At 44.5% G+C, this 27,979-nt stretch overlaps 1 protein-coding gene across 1 annotated transcript in view; it reads left to right on the top strand.

Moving 5' to 3' along the window:
- SLAMF1 (signaling lymphocytic activation molecule family member 1) overlaps positions 1 to 17,920 on the top strand; it is a 30,856-nt gene extending 12,936 nt beyond the window's left edge. Inside the window, exons 4-7 of the mRNA XM_044266231.1 lie at positions 5,878 to 5,976; positions 8,576 to 8,649; positions 15,967 to 16,059; positions 17,689 to 17,920. Of these exons, the coding sequence (XP_044122166.1) occupies positions 5,878 to 5,976; positions 8,576 to 8,649; positions 15,967 to 16,059; positions 17,689 to 17,739 (317 nt within the window). The 3' untranslated portion in view covers positions 17,740 to 17,920. The remainder of the gene's footprint in view (positions 1 to 5,877; positions 5,977 to 8,575; positions 8,650 to 15,966; positions 16,060 to 17,688) is intronic.
- The last annotated feature ends 10,059 nt before the right edge of the window (positions 17,921 to 27,979 follow it).

The following is a 27,979-nucleotide window of genomic DNA, read 5'->3' as shown; positions in this document are numbered from 1 at the left end:
GACACTATCTGGAGGAATCAGAGAGAACAGCACAGAGGATGTGACATAAACTGGACTTTGGAGAATAAACAGAAATTACCCAAGCAGGTAAAAGAAAGCCATTCCAGACAGAGGGGAAAGCAGAGGCAGCTGGGCCTTGTCCTGTATTATCCTATAGGCAGGAAGTAATAAAGCCTTTTAGGTAGAGGAGTAACATGATCAGCTTTGCTTTCAGAGAGAAAATTCAGGGGTGCAGACAATAGGTTGGGGCAGGGCAGAGGCAGAAGAAAGAGAAACTAGTTGTGGGGAAGAACCCCCATTGCAGGGATCTATCAAGAGACGACAAGGCCTGGACCAAAGCGGTGACCATGAGTTTAGTGAAGACTTCATACAAGGGACTTTCCTGCCTTGGGATGAAGTGGTGGGGTCTGAGGGTTTATTAAGGCTCTCCTCGCCGCGCCATTTTTCTAATGACACTTGCCCAGGCTCTCAGTCATAGATTCGTCCTTCTTCCAGCTGGCACGTCATTATTCTACAGTAAGAAACTTCCTCATGTCTGTTGCTATGAAGCATCTTTGTTGCAACGTCCAAGTCTTGGTTTCTACAGAGCGCCCCGGGGAGTCATGAGAAGCATGTTCACGTGGGTCAGTCGTGTATGACCTGCTGCCGTCCTTCATGACCATCTTCTGAAATAGTTGTATCTACGCCAGAATGAATAATACAAAACCTTAGGTAATTCAGCTGAAAGGGAATGCCCCTGGAAGCTCATCTTGAAAAGAGGGCCCTTTTCAGTAGATTAGCAGAAAGTTGGCTCAGCAAGTCTGGGTTAGCTCAGAGGAAGAGACAACTGACACCTACTAGTGAGTCCCAGGGGTTCCCCCTTTCTAACAAGGCCTTTCTAATAATGGGAGCACCCACTGATACAGAGTCACCCAGATGTTCCACACACAGAGGCAGGGCCCTCTTCATGGTACTCCCAGTCCGGGAAGCAACACAATAGTGGTAGGAGGATGGAGCCTGGTACCTCTCAGGAGCCTTGTCACAGGGCCACAGCTGCTGCGAGAGAAACTGAGATGAGTAATCCTTAGCTGGACAGCCATGTGGCTGGACAAGGTTTGCACTGCTGCTGAAGCATGGGGGTAAAATAGGCCACTGCTGGTAGCCTGTGTCCTACAGCATTGGGTGGGACAGGCAGGTGGAAGGGGTTTTCTGGGAACTGTGACCTCTGTGAAAGTGTGTGCTTGGATGGTCCCAGATCTTAAATTAGTGCATGGTTTGTGTGAGCATCTTTCCCCGCCCCCAACTCTGAGTGGAAGCCATCATCAACAAGAAGGTGTTCTTTTTTGAAGATGGCTGGCTTCTTCAGGTAGTGCCTTGCAGACCGCCTTGCTGACAAAACCACATGAAAGGCAGGAAAGAGATCGGCATTCTCAGACCGTTATGGTCGCATCTCGGATCTCCTGGGAACAAACTTTGTTTCTCAAACTTTTCTGTTTACTTCTTTATCTCCTTAAAGAATAAGTTTTGGGGACTTGAGGAGGAAGAGAAGTTTTTGTGTTTCTGTGGCAGTAGACACTTAGAGAGAAAACAGGCCCTCCAGTATTTTTCTTGGAGGCATGGCTACTTGTCAAGTTGTCACGGTTTAAACCACAGCCAAGAGGACTTAGGACCAAAGGGTGGGGACTCCTCGTAAATGGCACTGGAGTTCTCAGTCAGCCTCCTTGGTGCTTCTGGGAGGCTCCAGTGGGGGAAAAGGCCCCAATCTCATGCATAGGAATATTCAGATTGGGTTTCTTTGTGTGTGAACAATGGGGCCCATGGGCCCCAGGAGGACATTTCTCCGATTGCTGAGCAGCAGCATTCTGAGAGTCCTCAGTGAGGAAGAAGAGGGAGAGCTGGAGTCTTCTGTCACAGGAAACGGTGGTTTGAAAATGGGAACGCAGGTGGGGCTGAGGGCACAGGCGCTCCCTCTCTTCCTGGTTCCATTTCATTGTTATGAAGCATAGGCTAAGTAGGTCATCACTCATTCCCTTCCATTCCTGCTTTGGGCCTTTCAGAAGTGACCCTGCATTCCTTCTGAGACCTCCTGATGCTCAGCGCTGTGATCCTTCTTAACCGAAGGATAGAGGATACAGGATAGTCTTCCCCCTGGCTTTGTTCTGCGACTTCTAATTTAATTTACCTTCCTTCATCATGTGTTTATTAAGTGCCCCCTAACCCTACCTCATATCAGGTTGGGGGGGGGTGGTGGCAGAGGAAAAAAACCATAAGGAACAGGGTCTACCTTCAAGCATTTACAATCTAGGTGTGACTTCTATACCTTATTAGGTAGAAAAATATCATCATCTTAAGAAACGTCTACTAGAATTCTTCTTGCAAGGAACAGGGTACCTTACTTTAAATGTTAGAGGGCAGAAGGTGAGACCCTCCCCAAGGAATCCAGCCATGGGTTAGATGATTCTGTATGAGAAAGCGGACAGATGTGGCTTGTGCAGGTGTAGGAAGAGAAAAAGAGGGTCTGAGCATGTCAGACTGTGGACACCTGCCCAGTTCACCATGGAATCTGCTCCCTGTGACCTTCCAGCTTTTCAGTAGCGGATTCATACCCACAACATTTGTAGTGTCGGTGTTTGGCTCTTTTGTGTGGAAAGTGATGAAGGCACTGAGCCTTGCACCCAGGATAGCCCGGACTATGGCAAGCAGAGCCGCGCAAGCAAAAACTTGGAGGACCGCAAGGACGCTGTTACCAGAAATTGCAGGGATCGTGGGCAGCCTAACCCCAGCAAGCCATAAAGTACCATTTTGTCCATATTTATCCAATTTGTTAAGGGCATAGAGTTTCTGACATTCAGTTTCCATATGAACATTCTTATCCCTAGATACTAGTACCAAACAGATGAGCCAGACCACCCGGATCCACTAGATAGGGAAACGGAGTCATAAGCAAACAAGATGGGGCTGCAGTGTCCCTGAACACCAGTGAGGGGCCTCTCTGGATGTGAGATCAGACCTATCTTCGATCCTTCCTGTACTGTGCGCCACGTCCTAAGACAGCCACAGAAGACATAGCGGTGTGGCCTCTGGCCTCTGAGGGGCTAGCGGCTAGGTGGGGGAGTTGAGGCTGGTGGAAGGAGCCGGCATTTCTGCACCACGTTTGTCCTCCAAGCATTGCTCTGGGCACGTCCCATCATTACTTCCTTGGCTCCCTATTTTTTTTTTTTAAGATTTTATTTATTTATTTGAGAGAGAAAGAGAGAGAGTAAGAGAGCATGAGAGGGGAAAGGGTCAGAGGGAGAAGCAGCCTCCCCATCGAGCTGGGACCCCGGTGCGGAACTTGATCCTGGGACTCCTGGAACATGACCTCAGCCAAACACAGTCATTTAACCAACTGAGCCACCCAGGCACCCACTTTCTTTGCTCTTTAGAAAGACTCTGTGATCTAAATATTGTTGGGCTCCTTTTGCAATCAAGACTGAGGCCCCAGAGGTTATGAGCAGTCTGTCTGAGGTCACAGAGCTATCAAGTGGTGGGTTCAGAATCTGAATCCACCTATCTGGTTCCAAATGACCTCGCTGAAAATGGTCTACACAGCATCAGTAGCGTCGCAAGTCGGGTTCTAAGGCACATGACGTAAACCAAGGTGCTGCAGAGTCCCAGGGCGAGGGAAGAATGAGAGCTGGAATGGTCAGGGGAAACTGACACAGAGCAGATAAGGTTGGCCTGGGGTCAGCACTGGACAGGCCTGGTGGGCAGCGGAGGGTTGAGGAAGGGGAGGGGGCACAGCACAGAGGACAAGAACGGGCAGGCGTTGTAGGGAGGACGTCGATGGCATGGGCACCTCCCAGGGCTTTCCTTGCGGGGGTCCATCGCCATAGGCAAAAACCCAAATGTTGAGTCTACAGTTCTCATTCTGCTCAGTTCTGCCATCGGCTTTTCTGTGACTCTGGGGACACCTTTGAATCTCAGTTTCCTCAACAAAAAATTAGTGAGTAGGGTGAGAAAGCGCAATAGCTCCTTTAACAATTAAAAGCCTCTGTGGAGGTATTACTTAAATCTTGAACAGATTCATACTACTTTGTGTCCAAAGACTAGGAGAAACATTAGGGTTTATGAACTATGTCTCAGGACAAAGGCCAGCTTGCCTCTCAGGTTCAGCTGACAGGCAGAAGCTGGGTATTTATGTTACAGGACAAGGGTAGCCGATGGCTTTCATCCTCCTGACTCCCTGGAAACGACAGAGGGCTGCAGCACAGTCATTTTTAGTCCATGTGAGTGGGTGAGCCTGTAGCTTTGGTCCACTCTGTGAATATCTTGAGTCTGCAAGGACTCTGTTCTTCTGTAAATCACCTATTCCTTTTAGCTTCTCTCTCAGAAACCCACCCCATGTTTCCCAACAAGCAGGCTGATTCCACAATCATCCTTATAAACGATCCTGACACATTAATGTTAACACCTGCTATCATGCTACAGTTGACCCTTGAACACACGGGTTTGAATTGGGCAAGTCCATTTATACACAGATTTTTTGGGACAAAGAAAGTATAGTAATGGAAATGTATTTTTTCTTCCTTGTGGCTCTTTAACATTTTCTTTTCTCTAGCGTACTTTATTGTAAGAATACTGTGTATAATCATATAACATACAAAATATGTGTTAATCAACTATTTATGTTATCAGGAAGGTTTCTGGCTAATAGTAGGTTATTAACAGTTAAGTTTTAAGGAAATCAAAAGTTATATATGGGTTTTTAACTGTGTTAGGGGGCTCTGTACTCCTAACCCCTGTGACATTCAAGGGTCAACTGTAGTTAGATCCTTAATGCTATTACTTTACTTAGAATCCTGGTGCTTCAGGCTGACCCCACTGTTCATTACCCTGGGGTAACTCACCCTAAGCCCATAAGCCTTGATGACTCTCCAAGAATTCTGTCTTCAGCATTCAGCCACGTTTCTACCCACAGACCAAGCTCTAGTATGTCAAGGTCTCCGTGCCTGCTTCCTTTGCACAAAATCGGAGCAATAGGAGTAACTACCGTGTAGGATTATCAGGAGGATTAAAACCATTATCATACACAATGCACTAAAAATAAAACGTGGGCCACTGATGATGCTCCGGTAGTTGTCAGTTATTCACTCAGTGAGCCGAATGTCTTGTCTGCTGGAGCATTAGTTCTCATTCACTATTTTCCAAAGTACTGCTCCTGGCTTGGAAGGATTCAGTGAACTGCGCATAGGAGAGAAAGAAAAAAAAAAGTGGCTCCATGACTTTGCGCCTGACTGACTGCTGCTCTAGGACCTGTATTAAGCACCGGAATCCGAGAGGAAAACATACATGCTTTTCTTCCGGTTCAGGCTCAGTGGTTTCAGTACAGTTATTTGCATGGGAGGACAATAATAGCACGATTATGTTTATTTTTAAAAAACAAAAGTCAGTTGTTCTTCCTCCCAGCATCGCATGAGCGTGGTGTGGGAGTGTGGGGACAGCAGATGGAAGTGGCATGTTCTCTCTACCAAAACGGATGCAGGACCGCCCAGAGACTTAGAACCAGGGAGACAGGCAAGAGATGTTGACCTGAGACAGACAAAGATGAGTCTGATTTGGGGTATGTGGTCATCCAGGAGCAAATCAAACATTTGAATAGAAAAACCCCTATGGAAGCTAGGACAGTCCCATAGGCAATTAGGAAAGTCAACACGGTGAGAGAAATTAGGATAAGAGAAGGGGCAGGAAATCATCAGTGGTCTGCAGCTGCTGTCTGAAACCATCAGCATGGATGTGTCCCCTGAGACAATACAGACAGAGAGCACGGGGCTTGGTCTCTCCACTTCCGTGAAGGATGTTTTTAAACTTACAGTACTGTTGAGTTTGCCCTTTGACTTTTTTTTTTTTTTTTTTCAGAATCAACACAATGGGGACTTTATGCTGGGCTGTTCATAGGGGGCATTGTTGGTGTCATCTTGATTCTCGAGGTGGTAATATTGCTGTTGAGAAGAAGAGGTACGTGTCTGACAATAAAGAGATTCGTATCAGACTCTGCGGTAAATGGGGAACCTCTCCGCACAGGCAAAGATTTGCTTGCCCCATTCTGGCTCTCTGCCGGAAACATCTTTGCAATAACACTAAATGCACATACCTGGGACCTTGCTCAGTTCAGTCTAATTCAGTATGTCCTGAGCCTAATTAGGCCTTGGAGTTGGAAAGAGGATTGAGCCCCAGGGGTTGAATATGGGAGACATGACACAGGTCATTCACATTCACTATCACTAGCACTGCACGGGGGAAGGTACAGGATGCTGAAGGGGTCCGGCGAGACAACCTGATAATGTTCACCAGACATAGAATCCAGGGGACCCTTGGATCTCGTTCAAGAAAAGTTATAATTACGGACCTAAAGAAAGACGTTACAATAAGATGTTTTCATCCAAGGGTTGAAACCTTTCTACAATCTCTTTTTATTCTTCTACTATCCTTTTGAGAAGAGTAAGTTAGTTGTTTCTATGTGAGTTAGCAGTGGTAACGGAGGCACAGAGAAGCCACATGACTTGTGCAAGATCACCCAGCTTGAGATAGGAGAACCAGAACTGTAACTATGTCTCCCAAGAACCAGACCACGTGCCACCTGCAAGGCTCACGTGCCCCTGGGAAGACCCACAGCAGAGGGAACGCTCTTTACCAAGATTTTTGCACAAATTCTGACTCATCTTGGGAAACTGTACAAGTTGTGAGGTTGCTTAAGGTCAAACTAAAAAGTATGAAAGATCACCCGCGGGGTTGCCGTTAAGGCCCAGTTTTCCCCTTGCAGTGCCTCAGGGTATGTCTCCTGGCCTCTCCTCCAAGATGTCCCCTGATTCCACATCACAGGGCAATATGCTCAGCCACACTTACATCACCCACGACACCAGAGTCAGAAGGTCCTGCCCCCAGGCTAGGACAGGTCCCCGGCCTGGGTGTCCCCTCTCAGGGTGAGGACAGGACTTGGTCCTTACACCACCAACCTGATGGCTGATCTTATTCTCAAGTAGATCAGAGTTCTCACGTGTAACCTTCTCAAAAAAGCGCTTACCACAGCACTCTCACTGGGTTTGCTTGTGTAAGAAAGTCTAGATCACAGCACAGCCTACTTTTATCTCATTTCCTCCAACTAAGAGTTAGATGGGGAGGTGTGGGGGAAGGGTGATTCAGACAGAAACCATGATAAGAGCCTAAGGCAGTGGGGGCAGGGCACCCACATTTGGCTTGGAAAATAAGGAAACAGGGAGATACCAGGATCAAGAAAACAGAGATTAACGCAGCCTTGCTAACCCATCGAGTGTGGGTGCGGGTCTCCTAACTCACACTCTTTCCTCAACCACATTCTGCCCTTCACATGGTTGTGCTCTGAAGGGAATGGTGCCCTCCATCTCCACACAAATCCCCGTCACCCTCCTCTGCACACATAGCCATTCTTGTCTCCAGCCGCCCTGTATTCCTTGTAAACCAGGAACAGGAAAGCCTTGCCTCAAACCTGAGAGAAAACCTGTATTAATTGCTGTGCCCTCTGCAAGACTTTGCTCAAGAGGTTCTGTTGACACCTTCTAATGCTGTCCCCTCCAAAGTGCTGCCTGGCTCCGAAGGTTTTCAGATGGTCTCCCTGGCAGTTTCATATCCAGAATACAGTCCTTAAAACATAGGGTTTGGCATCAGACAAACATACATTCAAATGCAGACTTTGCCCTGACAAGCTGTGTGACTCAGTGAATGAGCTCTTCTCTGCTAAATGGGGATGGTATTATGGACTACATGGTGTTGTGGGGACGCATGAGTCCATACACAGAAAATACCCAATACAGTGGCGTCCATGGTTAGATGACGGGTCATGAACAGGTGTGTGAGGGACGGATGGATGAATGGACACAACACCCAAATCTTTTAATGGAGTGAAGGAACACGTCAATGTTTAAGCCCTATGGCCAGCAGGGGGCGGCACTAGGAGCAGCTGGGAATAGTCGTTAGGGCAGACGTCAATACATGACGTCCTGCTAACAAAGGATAACTTCGTGCTTCAGGACACAGTCCTGTGCACAGTCTACATCTTTTACGGTTGTGGTAAGAGGTCATCAAGGGCCCCAGAAACAGAGGGGTGAGAAAGCCGAGTGAGGCAATGCACGATAAGCGGGAGAGTACAAAAGGATAATGAGCCCTATCTCAGAGAACTCTGAATCCTATTAGGAGACAAGATATGCACATTAAACAGTAGAGATCAAAATAATTGGATGGCATTCCAATCGCATGTAACACATGCAGGGAATTTACTACGTGGCAGGCACTGTTCTAAACATTTTACAAATAGTATCTCCTGTGATCACCACAGCAACCCTGGGGGGGCAGGTACTTCAGTCCCATTTCACAGATGGAGAAGTTGAAGTAGAGAGATAGAGTAACTAACCTAAGGTCATGTGACACATATGGAGGTGGGGCCAGGTTGGGACTTGGCATTCGTTCCTTTGGGATTGCTTGGGGAAGGTGGGAATGTGGAGGGGGGTATAGACCACACAGGTCCAAGCAGAGTTTGCGGGCAGGTCAGGCAGAGATAAACACTGTGGTTTCTTTTCCTCAGGTAAAGCAAATCAATACCAGCCAACAATGGAAGCAAAAAGCCTTACTATTTATGCCCAAGTCCAGAAATCAGGGGTAAGTTCTATATTTTCTTTTGTGGGGTGGGCCCGTCCTGTTTCCCGTGGGATTCCTGGCCAGTCCACCTTGCAAAATGCATTAAACTTCAGTGCCAGATGGGACTATTTGTTACTTGAAATAGTGGAAATCACGGGGTAATCTTCTGGTCATCCTTGTCTTCATAAGGGAAAAATGAGGAAGCAAGAAGCACATGACCCATGACTCCTCCAGCCCTGGCGTTCCAAGTGTCTGTGGTTCTCTGTTACCAACCTCTCTCCTCTCTAGAGACAGGGGTGGAGGCTTGAGGGCAGAGGGAAGGTCCAGAAAGACTGCTGTCCGATGTGCTGGTCTGGAAGTGTAGGAGTTTGCAAAGCACCATGGAGACAGAGGACTTTGGCTGGGGAAATGGAGGTGTTATACAGGTGGAGAAGAAAAAGGCAAAGCTTGACTGAAAGCGACTGGACCAGGGGAGAGGGATGAAAAACTAGCCATGGTGAAGCTGAGGAACAGAGCTGTTAGAGGAAGAGGGAGGCTAAAGGAATATGGTTAGATGGGAAGATATTCCAGTTCTTCAGACACAAAGGCAACTCTAGGTAACCGTACAGGCCAGAATATGGCCATTCAGAAGACTCTAGGACAAATCTCTTATTTCTGCTGCCCCCTAGTGGCTTGGAGGATTTAATGCCTAGGCCATCACCACCTCCGAGAACCAAGCTCCATTTAAATACAGGAGTCCCAAGAGCGAACTCCACCTTTGCAATTACACATTTAGGTAACCAGTTTCAACTTTAGCATAATGCCTTCCCTATCTACTCTATCCCATGTTGTTCTTTTTACTGTAAACTATGACATATATCCCAGCAGTGCACCAGGTATAAATGTCAACTCAATGAATTACCCTATCGTGTTATCTACTAAAGCAGATCTTCCAACCTTGTTTTTCTCCAACACTTTTCATCTTGTTCCTTTATACTTCTGTACATATTTCAGAATCAGCTTCTTAAGTATAAGAAAAGGGAAAAATTCCTATTAAGATTGCATGGAATCTATAGATTTAGTTGAGGAGAAATTACCTCTTTTGGTACTGTGTACCCTAATACCATAGAAGTACCACCCAGATCAAGGAACAGAACATTGACAGCAACCCCCACAAGACCTCCTGTGCCCACCCCTTCATCTCTATTCTATCTCTCCTCACCAGACATATCACTATCTTGACTTCTAAAAATATATTTTAGTGCATGCTCTCTCTCTCTCTCTCTCTTAACTTTATAAAAATGGGATTCTATAGTATTTTTCCTCTTGGGTCTGTTTTTTCCCCTCCTCAATAGTACTTTCATGAGATTCATATGTCTTTGTGCTTGGATATAATGCATTCATTTTCACTGCTTTATAGAACATCAGTGCATGAATATACTGGAGTTCACTTATGTAGTTGACTATTGATGGACATTTGGGTTATTTCCAGTTTGAGACTATTATAAAAATTCCAACTATGAACATTCACATGTGTGTCTCTTGGTAGATACGTGCACTATTTTGTTGGGTATGTACCTAGAAGTAGAATTGTTGAATCACAGTGTGCATATTCTCAAATTAGCTAGATAAGGCCAAACTGCTTTTCAAAGTGAGCACACCAATTTGCTTTTAGGCCAGCTACACATTCTAATCAAAACTAGGTGTTATCAGCCTTTTAAATTTTAGTCATTCTGTGGGATGTGTCTTTTTTTTTTAAGATTTTATTTATTCATTTGATAGATATCACAAGTAGGCAGAGAGGCAGGCAGAGAAAGAAGAAGGGAAGCAGGCTCCCCACTGAGCAGAGAGCCCGACGTGGGGCTTGATCCTAGGACCTTGGGATCACGACCTGAGCCGAAGACAGAGGCTTTAAACCACTGAGCCACCCAGGTGCCCCGGGATGTGTCTTTTTATAGTTTTATTTTGCATTCCCCTAATTATTAAGGAAGTTGGATAATGCTTCTTTTATTTATTGGTCATCTTAATATCCTCTGTCTTCAAGTGCCTGTTCAATCTTTTGCCCATTTTCCTTTGGATTTCATGCTTTAAAAAAAAAAAAAGATCTTATTTATTTATTTGATAGAGATCACAAGTAGGCAGAGAGACAGGTAGAGAGAGAGGAGGAAGCAGGCTCCCTGCTAAGCAGAAAGCTGACATGGGGCTCGATCCCAGGACCCTGAGATCACGACCTGAGCTGAAGGCAGAGACTTTTTTTTTTTTAAAGAAAGAAGTAACTTCCTTCACTTTATTTTTTTTAAAAGATTTTATTTATTTATTTGACAGAGAGAGATCACAAGTAGGCAGAGAGGCAGGCAGAGAGAGGAAGGGAAGCAGGCCCCCTGCTGAGCAGATAGTCTGATGCGGGACTCGATCCCAGGACCCTGAGATCATGACCTGAGCCGAAGGCAGCGGCTTAACCCACTGAGCCACCCAGGTGCCCTGAATTTCAGGCTTTTTAAAAAGTGATTAGTATGAATTCTTTAAGTATTTTTAGCTTTTTGGCAGTTACATTTTGTTTTCTTTTTTAATTAAAAAAATTTTTTTGGCAGTTACATTTTAGCAGAGACCTTCACCCATTCTGTGATTTTGCAATTTGTCAGTGACACCTGATAAAGAACGGTTCTTAACTGCAGTGTAGAGCAATTCAGTAATCTCTTCCTTTACAGATAATGCTTTTTGTGTCCTGTTTGAGAAATCGTTCTGTACTGCTGGGTAATGATGATATCTTATCATTTTCTAAAAGCTGTGCTGTTTATCTTTCACATTTGTATCTGTGATGTACCTGAAATGACTTTTGGAGTAGGGTGTGAGATGGGTCAGGTTTCATTTTTCTTCATATGGTTGTCCTATCAGCCACATATTGAATAGATACCCCTTGCCCCTGTCAGTGCTGCCTTCATCACAAACCAAGGGTCCGTATACGTGAGGATCTCTGTATTGTTTGGTTCTCCATCCTGCACCCTTTGCCTGTGTGTTTGCGCTTGTGCTGGTGCCACGCAGCCTTTACAAATCCATCGTAGATTAGATTCATCACAAGTTTGATGTCCGGAAAAATGTCTTCTCATTTGTTCTTGTTCTTCATCAAGAGTTCTTGGCCATTTTCAGTCTTTTGCATTTCATATATATTTTAGATTCAGTTTGTCGAGTTCCACCTAAAAATCCTGCTGGCATTTTAATCAGAACTGCACTGATCACTTTGAGAAGACTATAATTACTTACAGTAATGAGCCTTTCCATTCACAGAAAAAGACATCTTTTCCTTCATGTCGGTCTTCTTAAATTCTCTAAATGATGTTTTATAGTTTTTTGCATAAGAGGACTTGTCCATCATAATTTATTACTTGGAATTTGAGCATTTGAGATTTCTGGAATACTATCATCAACATTATCTTTTTAAAAATCTTGAGTTTCTATATGTTACTGATACATAGAAATACAATTAATTTTTGTATTTTAACCTTATATTTGCAACATTGCTAAACTCACTTATAAATTCTAGTCATTTATCTAGAGATGGCTTAGATTTTCTCTGCACACAATCGTATCATCTGTAAAAAAAAATTACAGTACATTTCTTCATTTTCAAGTCACATAACTTCTCTTCCTGTTTTTACTGGCTGAGATTCTCTACCCAGTGCTGAATGGAAGTGTTAAAAGAGGCATCCTTGGATGGTTCCAAACCCAAAAGGGAAAATTTCAACATCTGACCATCAAGTATGGTTTTTTGCTGAAGGCTTTTATAGCTACATTTTCACCTGACTGAGAACATTCTCTTCTATTCCTAGTTTGCTAAGGAATAGATGTTGAATTTTATCAACACTCTCTCTGCATCTGTTGATATAATCTTCTGGATTTTTTATATTGATCTTTTTTATTTATCCGCGGAACCACAGTGATCTACAAAGACTACACCGCATTCACATTCCTGGAACAGCAATGATGTAGTCTGGCCCTTTTTAAATATTGCTGGGTCCTATTTTATTAATACTTGGTTGAGACGATGCTGTTACTGACCATTTGGTTTTCAAGTGCAACTGGCCTACCGTTTGGTTTTCAAGTGCAACTGGCCTACAATTTTCCTCTCCTGTGATGCCCCAGGGAGGTTTTGAACCAAGATTATGCTAACCTGACAAAATGAGTAGACGTGCAGGTTCATTTCCTAGTGCTACTATAACAAACATCTGCAGACATAATAAAGTCATTCTCTAACAGTCGTGGAGGCCACAAGTCCGAGAGAGAGGTGTGGGCAGGGCCATGCTCCCTCTGAAAGTGTTGCTTTGCCTCTCGCAGCGTCGGATGGTTCCAGGCACCCTTTGACACCCGTCGGCTGTAGCTACAGAACTTCTGCTTCCACCTCCACATACATTTCTTGTCCCTGTTTCTGTGGGTCTTCTCCCTGCCTGTCTCTTACAAGAACCCTTACAGCTCTTCCTGTCTCTTACAAGAACCCTTACAATCCTTACAAGAAATCACTGGATTTAATCCAGTGGGACCTGAGTTTGCAATCCTTACCTTAATTACATCTGCAAAGACCCTCTTCCAAGTAAGGTCACATTTATAGATTCTGGATGGATCTATCTTTGGGGGATCACAGTTCAACCTCCTACAGGGTATATTTCCTTTGGGCAGGATTGATGTTATTTTTTCCCTTAAATATTTGGTAGGATTCATGGGTGAAGCTATCTGAGTCAGGGGTTCCTCTGAGGGAGGAATCTTTTAAATTACACTTTTATTATCCCATTCTCCTCCCTTTTGTTAGTTAAGCAACCTTTTTTCCTGTTTTTTTTTGGTTGCTAACCTGGAAATTATAAAATGCGTCTTTGACTCACCAAAGTCTAATATTTAGTCTCTTCCTGGACAATACGTCATGTTCCCTTTAACTTCACCCTCTGATTTGTGTACATTTTTTGGTCATTATTTTAATGTATGTTTTCAATGTGGGAGACATGGTTGTTATTGTTTTACACATCAATATGCGTTTACACTTGCCTACGTTTTTACAGTTCTCTTTGTTCGAAAAGAACAAAGAGAAAAAGCTGTTTGCAAAGCTCTATGTTATGATATAAAGACTAATAACGTGGATGATAATAAAATGTTAATATTTCCCTTGTTCTTATTCATAATGGTGGTATCATAAAGACTAGGGTAACAGGGGAATTATGTGACACACATTTGCTGTCCGCTAGAGAACTCTCATAGGTCTTACCAGGACTGTTGCCTTGTACGACTCTGGGGGACACTGCTTATGAGGAATGTGTGAGAGGAACACCCCTGGGGCTTCTTGTAAGTCATGCTCCCTGGACCCGTGCCCTGACTGAAGACACCGGCATAAAAAATGTACTAAGTTATTACAACTGTGTTTAAGAGAATTTCCTAAGTTCTGGTTAAAATCCAGAAGGGAGCACTAACCACGTGCTAACCATGTTGTGTTGAAGTGGAAAGACTATAAGTGGTTTCCTTTATGCTTTCTTCCTCCTTTCCAAAACTTCTTAACTAAATATTAAAAGGATAAGTTATTAACTTCTCCCCCGGGCCCCTAAGTCAGGTCATACCAAAGTCCTTGCAGGCAGGAAGACAGGCAGGGGTGGATAAAGGTCTCTAAATTAAATTGTTTCACGTTGTCTTCATCTATCTCATTATTAAAAGTACTTCTCCCTTAAATTCATTTTTTTTCTCCAAAATATGGCATCTATGAGCTGTATGGGATCTTGAAAGTCATCTATTTGAATCACTCAATTGCTGCTTGAGTTATCTTCTCATTATTACTTCCAAAGTGTTGGCTAGCTTCTTTTTACTAAAATACAGTTTGTGAACAAGCAGCATGAGCATCACCTGGGACCTTATTAGAGATGCAGAAGCTCAGGGCTTACCCCAAGTCTTCTGAAAGAGAACCAGCCTTCTAACAAGACAGCCAGGTAATGCATATGCACATTCAAGTGTGAGAAGTCCTGGCCTACCCCAGGCACTTCTGGTAATGGGGAATTCTCTGCCTCCCAAGGCAATCCACTCCACGTCTGAGCATCTCTTAGTATTAGAAAGAGCTTCACTATGTTGAAACAAAATGTTTCTTCCAAATCCCAGTCTTGGCTTAAACCTGAAGGACTCTACAGAACAAATCTAATTCCTTTTCTTCAAGACAGACAATCCAGCAAATATATAAAGAGAAAGATCATGTCCCACCTTGAATCCTCTTTCCTCCAATAAACTTTTTCAATTCCATAATTCTGAGCTTTCTCATGTTAAGACCCATGTTTAGTTTCTGGTCTTGCTCTACATCCAGGAGAAGTGGGGGGCAGCACTATGCTAGACCAGAGTCCTGAAGCGTGTTGAAAGGATGACTTCCCTGAGATAAGTCTTGTTGCCTCTGTCTTACAGCGATGTCACCTCAATTTACCCCTACATTGACTTCATCCTGGTATTATGGATTGTAAGTCATTTAAAGTAACATCAACTGATTTTTTAAAAATGTGCCAGGCACTACTTTTGTGGGGAATGGGAAGAAATATGGGAATAATCTGTTTGAAAAAACATGTAAATAAGTGAGAGTGTTTTAAATATCATACAGTTACATGCCAGACTTTAAATATCTGGGAATCCAGGTAGAGGAGAGGTCATTACAAGTTGGGGTAAGCACAGAAGAATAGCCTAATGAGAAAACCAGGCACTTAAAGCTGATGGGCCTCTGGGGACTCCTGGCTTTGATACTTCTTACACATGCACATAGGAAAGTACTAAGTCTTTCGGAGCCTTCGCTTGTCCATCTGGGACAATGGGATTTAATGTGCAGAATTGGCGGGAGACAAATTTGGCACCTGTGGAAAACACTGTAAACACTCAGAAATGTATACTTACTATGAAGTTCATCACTGGGGCAGGAGAGAGACGTCACGGGAAACCATGTCAGAGTCCAGAACAGTGGGAGCGGCAGCGTGTGCTGGGATGAACTTGGTGTGTTGTAGGTGACAGGAGCCAGACAAATGTTAGGAAGATCCTGTTCCCTTCCACTGCGCTGGAGACAGCCACACCAGTTCTGGTTCACTTCAAGGAAGACTTAAAACATCTGGGGAGTGTTCCTGGTGCAGTGGGCTGCCTCTCGAGGCTGTGAGCTCCACGATGCCACTTGGGGAGTCCAAGCAAAACCCTGGGAATTGAATTCTGGGGAGTCTGCAGGAGCATTTCCACATGAGAAGGAGGCTGGGCCCGTTGACTCGGAGGGGCTTTCAGCTCCAAGTTTCTGCATCTTGTGGTTCTCCGTGGGAAGACTCGGATGGAAACGACTCTGCTCAGCTGATTTCCTCCTCTTTGCTTCTCTTATAGTCTGTTCAGAAGAAACCCGATCCCCTGCCAGCTCAGGACCCCTGCACCACCATTTACGTCGCTGCTGCAGAACCTGTCCCAGACCCTGTCCAGGTGAGGGATCCCTCGGAGCCTCCTCTCCGCCGGGAGGGAAGAGGTGGAGGGAGGGAGGGGTGGGACCTGGGTAGAGCCAAGATCAAACAGTCCTGAAGTGGAGAAGGCAGGCCCTAGCAAGTGGGTCACAGGGATCCTCCGTGGCCTTGGCTGGGGGACTTCCGGGAGCCCCTCCTGTCTGCTCACACTGGGACACAGCTCTCTGTTCGCTAGCGTTTCTCTGAGAGCTGTCCAAAAAGCTGTCATTAGAATCAGCTGGCATATTTGCTAAAAATAAAGATTTCTGGAACTTTCTCCCAGGATTCTGTTCAGTCAGAATGTCCATGGTGAGCAACCAGGCAGCTACACATTAAAAAGCACCTCCCCGGGGCGCCTGGGTGGCTCAGTGGGTTAAGCTTCTGCCTTCGGCTCAGGTCATGATCCCAGGGTCCTGGAATCGAGCCCCGCATTGGGTTCTCTGCTCAGCAGGGAGCCTGCTTCCCCCTCTCTCCCTGCCTGCCTCTCTGCCTGCTTGTGATCTCTGTCTGTCAAATAAATAAATAAAATCTTTAAAAAAAAAAAAAAGCACGTCCCCAAGGGGTCCCAGAGCACGTTTACCTTTGTGATGTGCATCTTGATTCCAAGAGCTCCTGACTTCAGCTGCATAACAGCATCGCAGGACAGCTTTGTACAAAGGGCTCATGCGGGGGCTCATCCAGCCCAGCCACATCGGAGTCTGTAGGAGTGGAGCGGAGCCTGGCATAGCCCGAAGACAGTGTGGTGCGCGGCCGGGCGGAGCCTTGCCATCTACCCCCACTGCAAGATCAGCATGGGTCCGGTTTCCGACAGCAACTGTTCCTTTTCCTAAAGGGACAGACGTAAATTTGGGGCTGCTATCTTGGCTCCAGTGGGGTTCTGTTAAATAAAGCATTTTAGAAGATAATTGAGGGTCAAAAGTCCACAGAAATGCCTACATGGACCCCTCCGCCTGAAAGCGCTTCCTGGACAGACGCCTGGGAATGCCTGGAGAGGATGCCTGTCTGCATCTGGAGGTCTGTCTCAGAGCACCGTCCTCTCCTATGGGGAAGTAAACAGGTGAATCCAGCTTTAAAAAACTTTAAGAAATAATGCAGATTTTTAATGATGTTTTCTTCATCAAAAAGCAGCCTGTTGTATTTCACATTTCACAGCAAAACCTCCTGAATTCCTCCATTCCCGTCTTTCTCTGACTCTTGAATCTACTCTACCTAGAAGACACCTTTGCCTGCAGTCCTGTCTCTCCCCCCTCCCTCTCTGCTCCAATTCTTCCTTCTCTCTTTGGGTCTCACTATCCCTTTCCAAAGCTCAGCGAATTAGGATTCTCTTGGCTTCCCCAACTGTGCCCCATGCCCAGTAGCAAAACAAACGGTTTCCCTTATAAGGCAAGGTCAGGGAAGAAAGCAAAGAGAAACATCTCCCGGGTCTCCATGACTGACAGGGAGTGATGGGGTGCACACACCTGAACGGGATCTGGAGCCCTGGGGTGTGCCTCCCAGCAGGTCACTGCACCCCCTGAAATCTGAGACTCTTTCCCTTTACTCAGCAGCACAGTTCCCATCTGTAGCCTGTGAAGGTGGTGCCTCTCCTCACAGACTTCTGTTTTGCCCCCAGGAATCAAATTCCATGACAGTCTATGCCAGTGTGACACTTCCTGAGAGCTGACACCACAGACTCAGCGAAGGGACTTTCTGAAGGAATCTGGAGGGACCACAAAAAACACTGAACTTGGCTCCAGGTCCCAAGCTCCCCGTGACTCTCGGCACACCTGTACTCTTCTCAGATCGACTCCTCGGTGATGCTTCGTCCGCAGCCACCTGTGGGATGGACAAGGGACGGAGGCTTTCCGAGCCTTCAGCCTGCGCCTCGGGAAGAGAGAGCTGTGGGGTCACTTGCCAGCTCTGCGGTGTAGCCGACGGAATGAGTAACGTGGGTCCAGGGAGCCCAGACCTCCAGGTTCTTGCTCCTTGCTGGGACTGGACAATAAGAGCCAAAGGCAGGAAGCTGGGACCTCCAGGACCTCTGACAGCTGACCCACCAGCCGCAACATCTGGAACATTTTCCGTCTCGGCTGCCTGTGCTCGGTCCCGGGAGCTGACCCTGCTCCACACAGACCTGACCAGGGCTCTGTGGCTTGCTCTCTCTCCGGACGGGCAGTGAAGGGTGAACTCCTCCTCACAGGCGGAGCGCTCTCAGATTCTACTATGAAAGAAGCTAATAGAGTCAGTATTTTATTTGTGAAATCCGGAAGCTGAAGGGTCAATAAACTGACAATGTGACCGTGAAGTCTTTGAGTTCTGAATAATGGAAACAAAATCACCCAAGATGCTTAAAAAATTCTAGAATATTTAAGTTTAATATTATATAACACATATACTTACATATGTTATATTTAAGGATTTAACAATACGTAAAGGTATTCCCCTGAGGCTTAAAGGGATGTGACAAGCGTTTGGGGGCACGACAAGCGTTTGGGGGCGCTGTGGCCAAGGAACGTGGCACCTTCAGGACTTGTCCCAGGCTGACCTTGTATTTCTCAAAGTGATCTTTCAATCCCCACTTCTCTGTTTACTCTGTTGAACAGCGCCTGCGGAAGCTCCGCTAAGATGCTCTCACCACGCTCGGAATCCGCTCACACCCACGGCCTCGCCGTCCTCCGGGTCTTTACCAGGGCACCTGCCCTTCCCTTCTCACACGAAATGGAACCTGATCTAGAAAATTAACATATTGCGACCCAACAGCATCCGATAATTGCGTGCCGGATAACTTAAACTGCAGGCTGCAGACAGAAAGAGCCTCTTTTGGCAAAGTCCTCTTTTTTTCCCCTATTCTCTGCTCTCAGGCAAGCCCGCTTCAAGGTAAGCTCTTCGTGAAACTTGTTAAGTCGGTTCTTGGAAGACCTTGGTGAACCCTGGTTCGGAAATCACCAGCCATGTCGCAGCCGTGTGAGGGCATCAACTTGCCAGCGCAAGGACGCCGGCCCCAGCTGCTTGACTGTCGCCTTCCTGGATCCAGACCCCGGCTCCTCCACCCCTACCCTGCCTCCTCTGGACCTGGAAACTCCGGGTCGCTGGCGCACTGTCTGCGCCAGAGTGACGTCTCCCCGCGTCCCTTCATCTCCTGTTTTCTAGTTTCTAATTCGGACTCTGGGACTGAGCGGCCAGGGCGAGGTCACGCAACCACGTTCTGCCTCCAAGGGAGGCTGGGAATTGAAGATCTGACATGTTCCCCTTTCACTGTGGTTGGTGAGATCTGCCTTTTACATTGAGGGAATTCCACAAACACAAGCAAGTGAGACGGAATGCTGAGCAGGCGAAAAAAAAAAATCACTGTATGTCGTATAAACGTAGGCTCACAGTCTGTTCTCAGAAACCGAGGAAGCTACTACCGAGGGTCTGTAAGCCTTCGGGTGATGAGCCCTCAGACCCTTACCACAGCTCGGATTGTTCTAGCCCATTAGTTCTCACCCTTGGCTTTTCCTTGTGGCCGAATTCTGCCCAATGGAAGGAAAGAAAGGAAGGAGGAGAGAGGAAGCTCTCCCCTCAAAATTCCCCAGCAGAGGCTCAAGACCTCACTGAGGAGGAGGGCTGCGTCTTGTGGACTTTCAGACTGTCCTTCCAATGACGTTTGATGTCAGGTTCTGCACCATCAGCTCCAGGGTCACGTGGGAAAGCACGCACCCCTCGGCTCACACCATTCCCCCCCAAGACACTGCTGGTGGGGCCGGAGTGTTCCTTTTCCTCAGGCCTAAAATATGAAACAGATACTATAGAGTCCAGCTTCCCCATGTTTCTTTTCTAATGTCTTCTTTTGATTGAGCATTTCTGAATTTTAGAGAACTCAAGAGGAACAGGCCATTCCCGGTATTAAGGGGCTGGGCTCCAAAATGCAGCTGGGCGTAGTCACTCCTGAGGACACTTCTCTGGTCCTACGAACCCCTGTGATTGGTCAACGGGGCCTAGGCACGCTGGAGAACCCCTGATGACAGTAAGCTACATCTCTTCCTGAGTTTTTGTTTCTACCTCCTGGAAATGAATAAAATTTGGACAATCGATCAAGGAATTTGCCCTTTTGTCTTGTGTTACCTAGAAGTTTCCTAAGATGGCAATACGACAAAGACACGTCCCACTGCCTGGTGTCTCTGCAGCTGTGAAACCCAGAGGGTGGCTGATTGGGTCTGATGAGCTGTGACGCTGTCCCTTTCCTAGGGTGTGGGCAAGGGTTAGCTCTGTGCCCCCAAGTCACCAAAGTTGGGAGCCACTCTCCCCCAGAGAAGAGAGCTGTGTATACGCCAATATTCCCAAGGTGATATAAATAGTAGAGTTTCCAGGGTACCTTTAAAATAAACACTGATGCCCAAACCCTACCTCCAACCCGAACGAAATCTGGGTGGACGTCTTCAGAACCAGGCCCCTAAAAGCAGCCCCGAGAGCCAGAGAGGGTTTTGTGACGCTCCCTGCGGCAGTCGCTAGAGGGAGATGGAGCGATGCGGTCCACCCCGCGCCAGCATCACTAGCGCCGCTTCTCGGTCGGGACCCGCAGGGCTGAGTCCAGACTCAGGCAAGCGGCGGCTGGACTCGCATCAGCTCCGCGCCGACCGGCTGAGGAGAGCGGACGTTCTAGCATTCCTAGATGCTCAGGAAGCAGCTGGGACGTGCGTCGAACTCTGGCCTCGGGAAGGAGGAGAGCAGGTTTACTTTACGCAAGAAGTTGGAAGTAACAATGGAAATGAAGTAGAACGTTCCCAGCCAAAGATAAGACCCTGCAGCTCAGAATTAACAAAAAAAAAAAAAAAGATTGAACCAAGATAACATTTACTTTTACTGCAGTCACGCTTCCGACCTGAGAATAGGAGGAGGGGAGGGGGGAAAAGTGAGGCATAATTTATGTAAATATCTATGCAAACATTTATGCAAATATTCAACTCTCTAAATGTATGCAATTGTTCTGCAAAATTTATACTCCTGCTGACAGTACATTAGAGCTCCTCCTTGAGCCATTCCTCAATAGCACTTGGTATTAGCTGATTTTCTTGGCCAATCAAGTATGAGATGTAGCACAGTTATTTTGTTTTTCACTAAAATTATGTCCAATTTTTTGACATAAATTTATGTCTATTTGTAGACAAAATTTTTAAAAAATATTTTATGAAACTCTTTTTCCAGTTCACCATTATAATAAAAATCAATTTGTCATCCCATATATTAATATTTCAGAAAACCAAATAGTATTAATTAGGTAAGTGCCCTTTTAAATCTCAAACATCCTTTGGTTTGGATGATAAATTATGTGATTATTCTAGAAAGAGGAGAACAAGGAATTGACCCATAGAGTTCACAATGTGATCATTCCAGCCTACCGAGAGAAGTAAATGCTAATTCAGTTTGTTAGGAGGTAGGGATATCAATACTAATTAATTCTTATTACTGGTAGAAAAATACAGACTTGTATATGTTTCTTTTTTTAAAAAATTTTATTTATTTATTTGACAGACAGAGATCACAAGTAGGCAGAGTCAGGCAGAGAGAGAGAGAGGAGGAAGCAGGCTCCCCGCTGAGCAGAGAGCCCGATGAGGGGCTCGATCCCAGGACCTTGGGATCATGACCCGAGCTGAAGGCAGAGACTTTAACCCACTGAGCCACCCAGGCGCCCCGACTTATATATGTTTCTTAACATGTAATGTGTAATCACTAATAGAATGGATCGGTTTCCAGATGTAGGCCAGTCAATTAAGGCATTATGACATATTGGCGAGAGAGGGAACGAGGCCATAGGAAAAGTGGCTTCTGGTGGACCTGTTTGTGGGGGTAATGCCCCACCAAGAAGGAATCAGAAGGACACACCACAGTGAGCGGGCCCTCGGGCATCATCATGAAAATGTCAAGGGGCCGGTCAATTTGAATAAAAAGAAACATGGCCATCCTTCTGAAAAATTCTAATTGTGTTTCAAGCAATTTTTGTTTCGTGAATGTAAATGCTATGCTGTTAGGTGCCTGCAAGTTTTATGAACACTACGTCCTTTAAGCAGATTGCGCCTCCCTTTTATCATGACGCACGCTCTCACTCGAAGCACACCTACAATGTGCTTAGTGCACAGAGCTCACATGAAAAGGAAATTCAGGAATTATGTGGGAGGCTTGATGGCGTCAGGTGTATCGACTGGTTGATAGAAGCTCAAGGACTAGGACTCACTAGATGACACACTAGTGATCCACCATTTTCCAAGGACAGGTGACACCAATTACATAAAATGTCTAACAGTAATATTGAGAGTCTGACATTTGGGGATATTCGGTCAATCTGCAACATTGCAACCAAAATTGAACACAGTGTAAATTGAGTTCCAGGTTCCCAGAGCGCTCTCTACTCAAGAAAACATGTGTGGGGAACTCCAAAATATGCTTAAATGTGTGTATGTATATTTTAAAATATATTCATATTTATATACATATTTTAAAATATGTGTATATATATATATATATGTATCTATATACTGCAAAACAACTACTGTACCCAAAATAATGAGCACATCCATCACTGCTAAAAGTTATTTTGTGCCTTTTGTGATCCTACTCGCCTGTCCCCCAACCAGGTAAATTTGATGTGCTTTCTGTCCCTATAGATTGGTTTGCATTTTCTAAAATTTTTTTCTAGCTGGAACTCAGAGTATACTTTGTATCTGGCTTCTTTCCCTTGGCATGGTTACGCTGCGATTCCCGATTCCCGCATGCCGGCATGTGCGTTAGTAGACCACTCTGTTTCACTACTGAGTGGTCTTCTCTTGGAACAATATGACACCATTCGTTTATCCATTCACCTATTGATTGCATTTGAGTTTTTTCTAGTTCTTGGCTATACCAGATAAAGTTGCGACGAACATTCGGGTACAAGTCTTTGTACGGACACATCCTGTCATTTCTTTTTAGTAAATGTCTAGAAGTAGAAGAGCTGAATTATGTGGTAGGTTAAGTTAAACTTGTTAAGAAATTGTCACTGGTTTCTACAGTGTTTGTAATATTGTCTTAGTCCATTCAGACTGCTATGACAAAAGAGTAAGTGGCTTATAAGCAACAGAAATTTATAAGCCAAGTGGCTTATAAGCAACAGAAATTTATCTGTCACGATTCTGAAGGTTAGAAAGTGCAAGGTCATGGTGTCAGCAGATTCAGTGCCAGCATGACCCAGTTCCTGGTTTGTCAATGGCTGTCTGCATGCTGTGTCTTCAGATGGTGGAAAGAAGAAGCTCTCTGCACTTTTTTTTAAATATTTTTTATTTTTTAAAGATTTTTATTTATTTGACAGAGATCACAAGTAGGCAGAGAGGCAGGCAGAGAGAGAGGGGGAAGCAGGCTCCCCCCTGAGCAGAGAGCCTGATGCGGGGCTCAATCCCAGGACCCTGAGATCATGACCTGAGCCGAAGGCAGAGGCTTAACCCACTGAGCCACCCAGGTGCCCCTCTGCACCCTTTTTATAAGGGCATTAATCCCATTCAGGAAGGCTCCATTCTCATGATCAAACCACTTTACAAAGCCCCCACCCCCTGATACCATCACATTGAGGGTTAGGTTTCAACATACAAATTTTAGAGGGACACAAACATTCAGTCTACAGAAATCATTTTAGGAACATATATACAGCAGTGTGTAAGAGTTCCAGTTCCTCCACAACCTTGCCAACATTTGCTACAGGGACCCAGATTTCTCCCAAGAAACAGAACCAATTGGCTATCTCCCTGGGTAGCTAGAAAGAGGTTTATTATAAGGAATTGGCTCATGATGTTGATGGAGCTGAAAGTCCTACAGTCTGCCGTCTGCAAGCCAGAGGACCTGGACGGCTGGTGGTGTGACTTCCAGTCAGAGTTCAAAGGTCTGAGAACCCAGAGCATAGACTGTGTAATTCCCAGCCAAAGGGCAAAGATGATGTCTCAGCCTGGGCAGTCAGGCACAGAGAGCCAACTCAACCTTCCTCTGATTTACTCAGTGCATCAGTTCAAATGCTAACCTCTTCTAGAAACACCCTCACAACACACTCAGAAATAATGTTTTAACAACTCTCTGGGTATTCTTCAGCTTGGTCAAGTTAACATATAAAAGTAACCAGCCCAGTGAGTCTTTTTAGTTTTATCTATTTTAAAGGATGTGTAGAAGTACCTCGTTGTGGCTCTAATTTGATTTCCTAATGGCTAATGATGTTGAGCATCTTTTCATATACCTGTTGTCCATCTGTATGTCTTCTTTAGAAAAATGTTCATACAGATCTTCTGCCCATTTTTTAATTGAATTTTTTTTTTGCTATGGAGTTGTATGAGTTCTTTATATATTTTGGATATTAGCACCTTATCAGATGTATAATTTGTAAATATTTTCTCCATTCAATCAGTTGCTTTTACATTTTGCTGATGGTTTCCTTTGCTGCACAGAAGCTTTTTAGTTTAATGTGGTCCCATTTGTTTTTGTTTTTGTTGCTTTTGATTTTGGTGCCGGATTAAAAAAAAATAAATAACACCACCAAGACTTATGTCAAGAAGCTCACTGCCTTTGTTTTTTTTCTGCCCATCTTGTGGTTTCGGGTTTAATATTTAAATCTTAAATATATTTTGAGTTAGTCTGTCTCTGGTGTATAATAGAGGTCTGTTTCAGTTTTTGCATGTGAATATTCAGTTTTCATAGCACCATTTATTGAAGAGACTGTCTTTCCCCATTGTAGATTCTTGGCTCCTTTGTTATAAGTTATGTGACCATCTATGTGTAGGTTTATTTCCGATTTTATTTATTTGACCCCTCTCTCTTTTTTTTTGATTGGCGAGAGTCTTTTCAGTTCTGTTTATCTTTTCAAAGAACCAGCTCTTAGTTGATCTTCTTCTCTTAGTTGATCTTCTTCTCTTAGTTGATCTTCTTCTCTATTTTCTTCTCTATTTTCTTTTTCATCCCTATTTCACTTATTTCTGTTCTAGACTTTAGAACTTCCTTCTACTAACCTTAGGCATCACTTGTTCTTCTTTTTCGAGTTCCTTGGGGTAGAACGTTATTTATCTGCTTTTTTGAGATAGACATTTATGGTTAGAACTGCTTTTGCTGCATCCCACAAATTTTGGTATAGTTTCCTACCATTGTGATCAGAAAAGATGCTTGATACAAATTCGATTCTCTTTAATTTATTAAGACTTGTTTTGTGGCCTAACATATGACCTATCCTGGAAAATATTCCATGTGTACTTGGGAAGAATGTATGTTCTATTGTTTTGGGATGGAATGTTCTGTGTATCTGTCTATGAAACTCCATTTGGTCTAGTGGGTCATTTAAGGCTGATGTCTCCTAATCGTTTTCTGTCTGGATGGTCTATGCGTTGATGTAAATGGGGCACTAGAGGTCCCTATTATTGCCTTGTTGTCAGTTTCTCCCTTTTGTGTCTATTCACATTTGCTTTATGTTTTTATGTGCTCCTATGTTGGGTACATAAATATTTACAATGTTACATCCTCCTGTCAGATTGACCCCCTTATCATTATGTAATTGAGTGTACATAACTTTAGATGTAAGGACACACACAGACTGAGGGGAAGGGAAGGAAAAAGATATTCCATACAAATGGAAACCAGAAGAAAGCTGAATTAGCTATACTTATATCAGACAAAATAGAATTGGAAACAAAGGAGAATAGGTATTCAAGTATAATACTTTTTATTCTGCTTTGCTTTATTTATTTTCTTGGGCATGTAACCCTTCCCTCTGCATGGCTGTTTGAGGGAGAAGCTGATCATTAATATTTTCCTGAGAATGAAACTGAGCTGGAATAGGGTCACGGTGTTAGATTAAATTCATCTGTAATTAACCTAACCCATTACTTCCTTCACCATCAGTGCCTTTTAGATCTTGCTACTGTTTGAGGTGGGACAGTGTTGGGCTGTAGTTTCAGTATTTTTTGATCTTCTTTTATATTAAAACTCTAGAATCCAACTATTATGAAATCTGTGGTACCTTACAATGGGTCTCTGATTTCCAGTGCCTCCTCAGTGCCACTTTCTCAGCAAAATTCTGGAGGGGATGGGAATTGCTGGGCAAAATGATTTGGCTTTGCATCGGAGGCTTTCAAATTCCATCCTTTCTTGCCAGTGCACATTGTCATTTAAGTTTCATCCAAACTTGTCCTTCTTCTCAAAGTCTCTTCTCTCTGGCAGGCTTGCTTTTCTGGCCTGGACCCCAGACCAGCCTCCTGCCCCAATTCTTGAGCTATTTAGGTCTTTGCTCAATTAGAAAGGGCACATTTTTTTACTGGAATTCAATACATCAAGGGTTTTTTGCATGGACTACTCATTGCAGGTCCCATAGAAAAGTATGATTTTTGTTTTGTTTTTGTGTTACTATGAAATGGGAGGACTTGTTTTAAACTTTTTTTCTTGTAGACTTTATTTATTTATTTGACAGACACAGATCACAAGTAGGCAGAGCAGCAGGCAGAGAGAGAAGGGGAAGCAGGCTCCCTGCTGAGCAGAGAGCCTGATGCGGGGCTTGATCCCAGAACCCTGGGTTCATGACCTGAGCCGAAGGCAGAGGCTTTAACCCACTGAGCCACCCAGGTGCCCCCTGTGAGGACTTTTTTTATCTTTTTGCATTGTATTAAAAGAAGAGGTGTCAAAAATTAGTAACGTCTTGATAAAAACTTACTAGTTGGGTCTGGTGATCTAAGGCCGAAAGACAGACATAAGACACTGGTCCGGGTTCAACAGGAGGTATGTCTTTGAGTAAGATACCAATCTAGAATTTCTGAAGACATAGACATGAGACCCAGCAACACTTGTAAATGGCCAGAGAGGATTAAACATTCCTACAGAGAAAGAAAAAGGAAGAGAGAGAATACAAAGTTGGGTTTTCAGCAGCTCTTGGCAACTTCATATTCTTTCTTCTTTCTCTGGGCAATGACTAGATGGTAGATGTATGGTTTTACACCCGTAGCAATTACACATTTCAGGAAGACATCTTGCTAGAAGTATGAAAGTAATATGGTTCAATCTTATGAAATGAATGAATTAATTTGGGAAATTTCATTTCTATTTCCAGTGTTTCTTTGGTCCCGAACAGATGCCTATGTCACCCGTATACTACCTTTATATAGATAAATGTATTCCTCTACTCAATTTTGAGCAAGTATACAAGAAGAATGATGAGCACAATAGTTTCATGAATGACTCTGGAGGCCAAGGAGCTGGCAAAGGACACTCCTCAGGGGGAAAACCTTTACACAGTCTTACTACCGTTAGGTCTCAGGAGCCATGTCCTCAGCTTCTTCCAGCGCTTCCTGAAACAGCTGGGTTCAAATGTAAACTGCTTGGCTTATGGGCCCAGATATTTATTCACATCACCTCTGACACCCCTCCCCCACCCGTACAAGGCCCCTGTCTTTCTTCTAACAGGGAGTGCAGGCCTCTACTAGAGAACGTTCCTGTATTACATGTAGTTTAATCATAATATAATTGTATTCATTATGTTATATAGCATATGCATACCCATAATATGTAATTTATATAATCAATATAATCACATAATACAATTATGTATAGTAGAATTATATGTAATATAATTATATAACTGTAATTCCATAATGTGAGTCGCTACCATTTATTGGGTGCATATTGTGTCAACACATTCTTCTTATACCCTGTCCCCTCACCTTTCACCTAATAATGCTAACTTGCTCTTCAAGTCTGTCTCGGCTGGGCTGTCAGTTCCTTCAGAAAGGCTTCCCCACGCTCTCCGTGCCTGGGTTAGAGTCCCCTGCTGCTCTCCCAGTTCCCAGTATTTTTCTTTCTTGCAACACTTAGCAGACATATGGGAATTGTCTATTCAATTGCAATTAAATTAAAAGCAAGAACATGAGCTCCATGAAAGGAGAGGGAAGAGTCGTCCT

The sequence above is a fragment of the Neovison vison genome, chromosome 10 (genome assembly GCF_020171115.1).
Source record: "Neovison vison isolate M4711 chromosome 10, ASM_NN_V1, whole genome shotgun sequence".
NCBI lineage: Eukaryota > Metazoa > Chordata > Mammalia > Carnivora > Mustelidae > Neogale > Neogale vison.
This window is presented reverse-complemented; position numbering and strand designations above follow the sequence as displayed.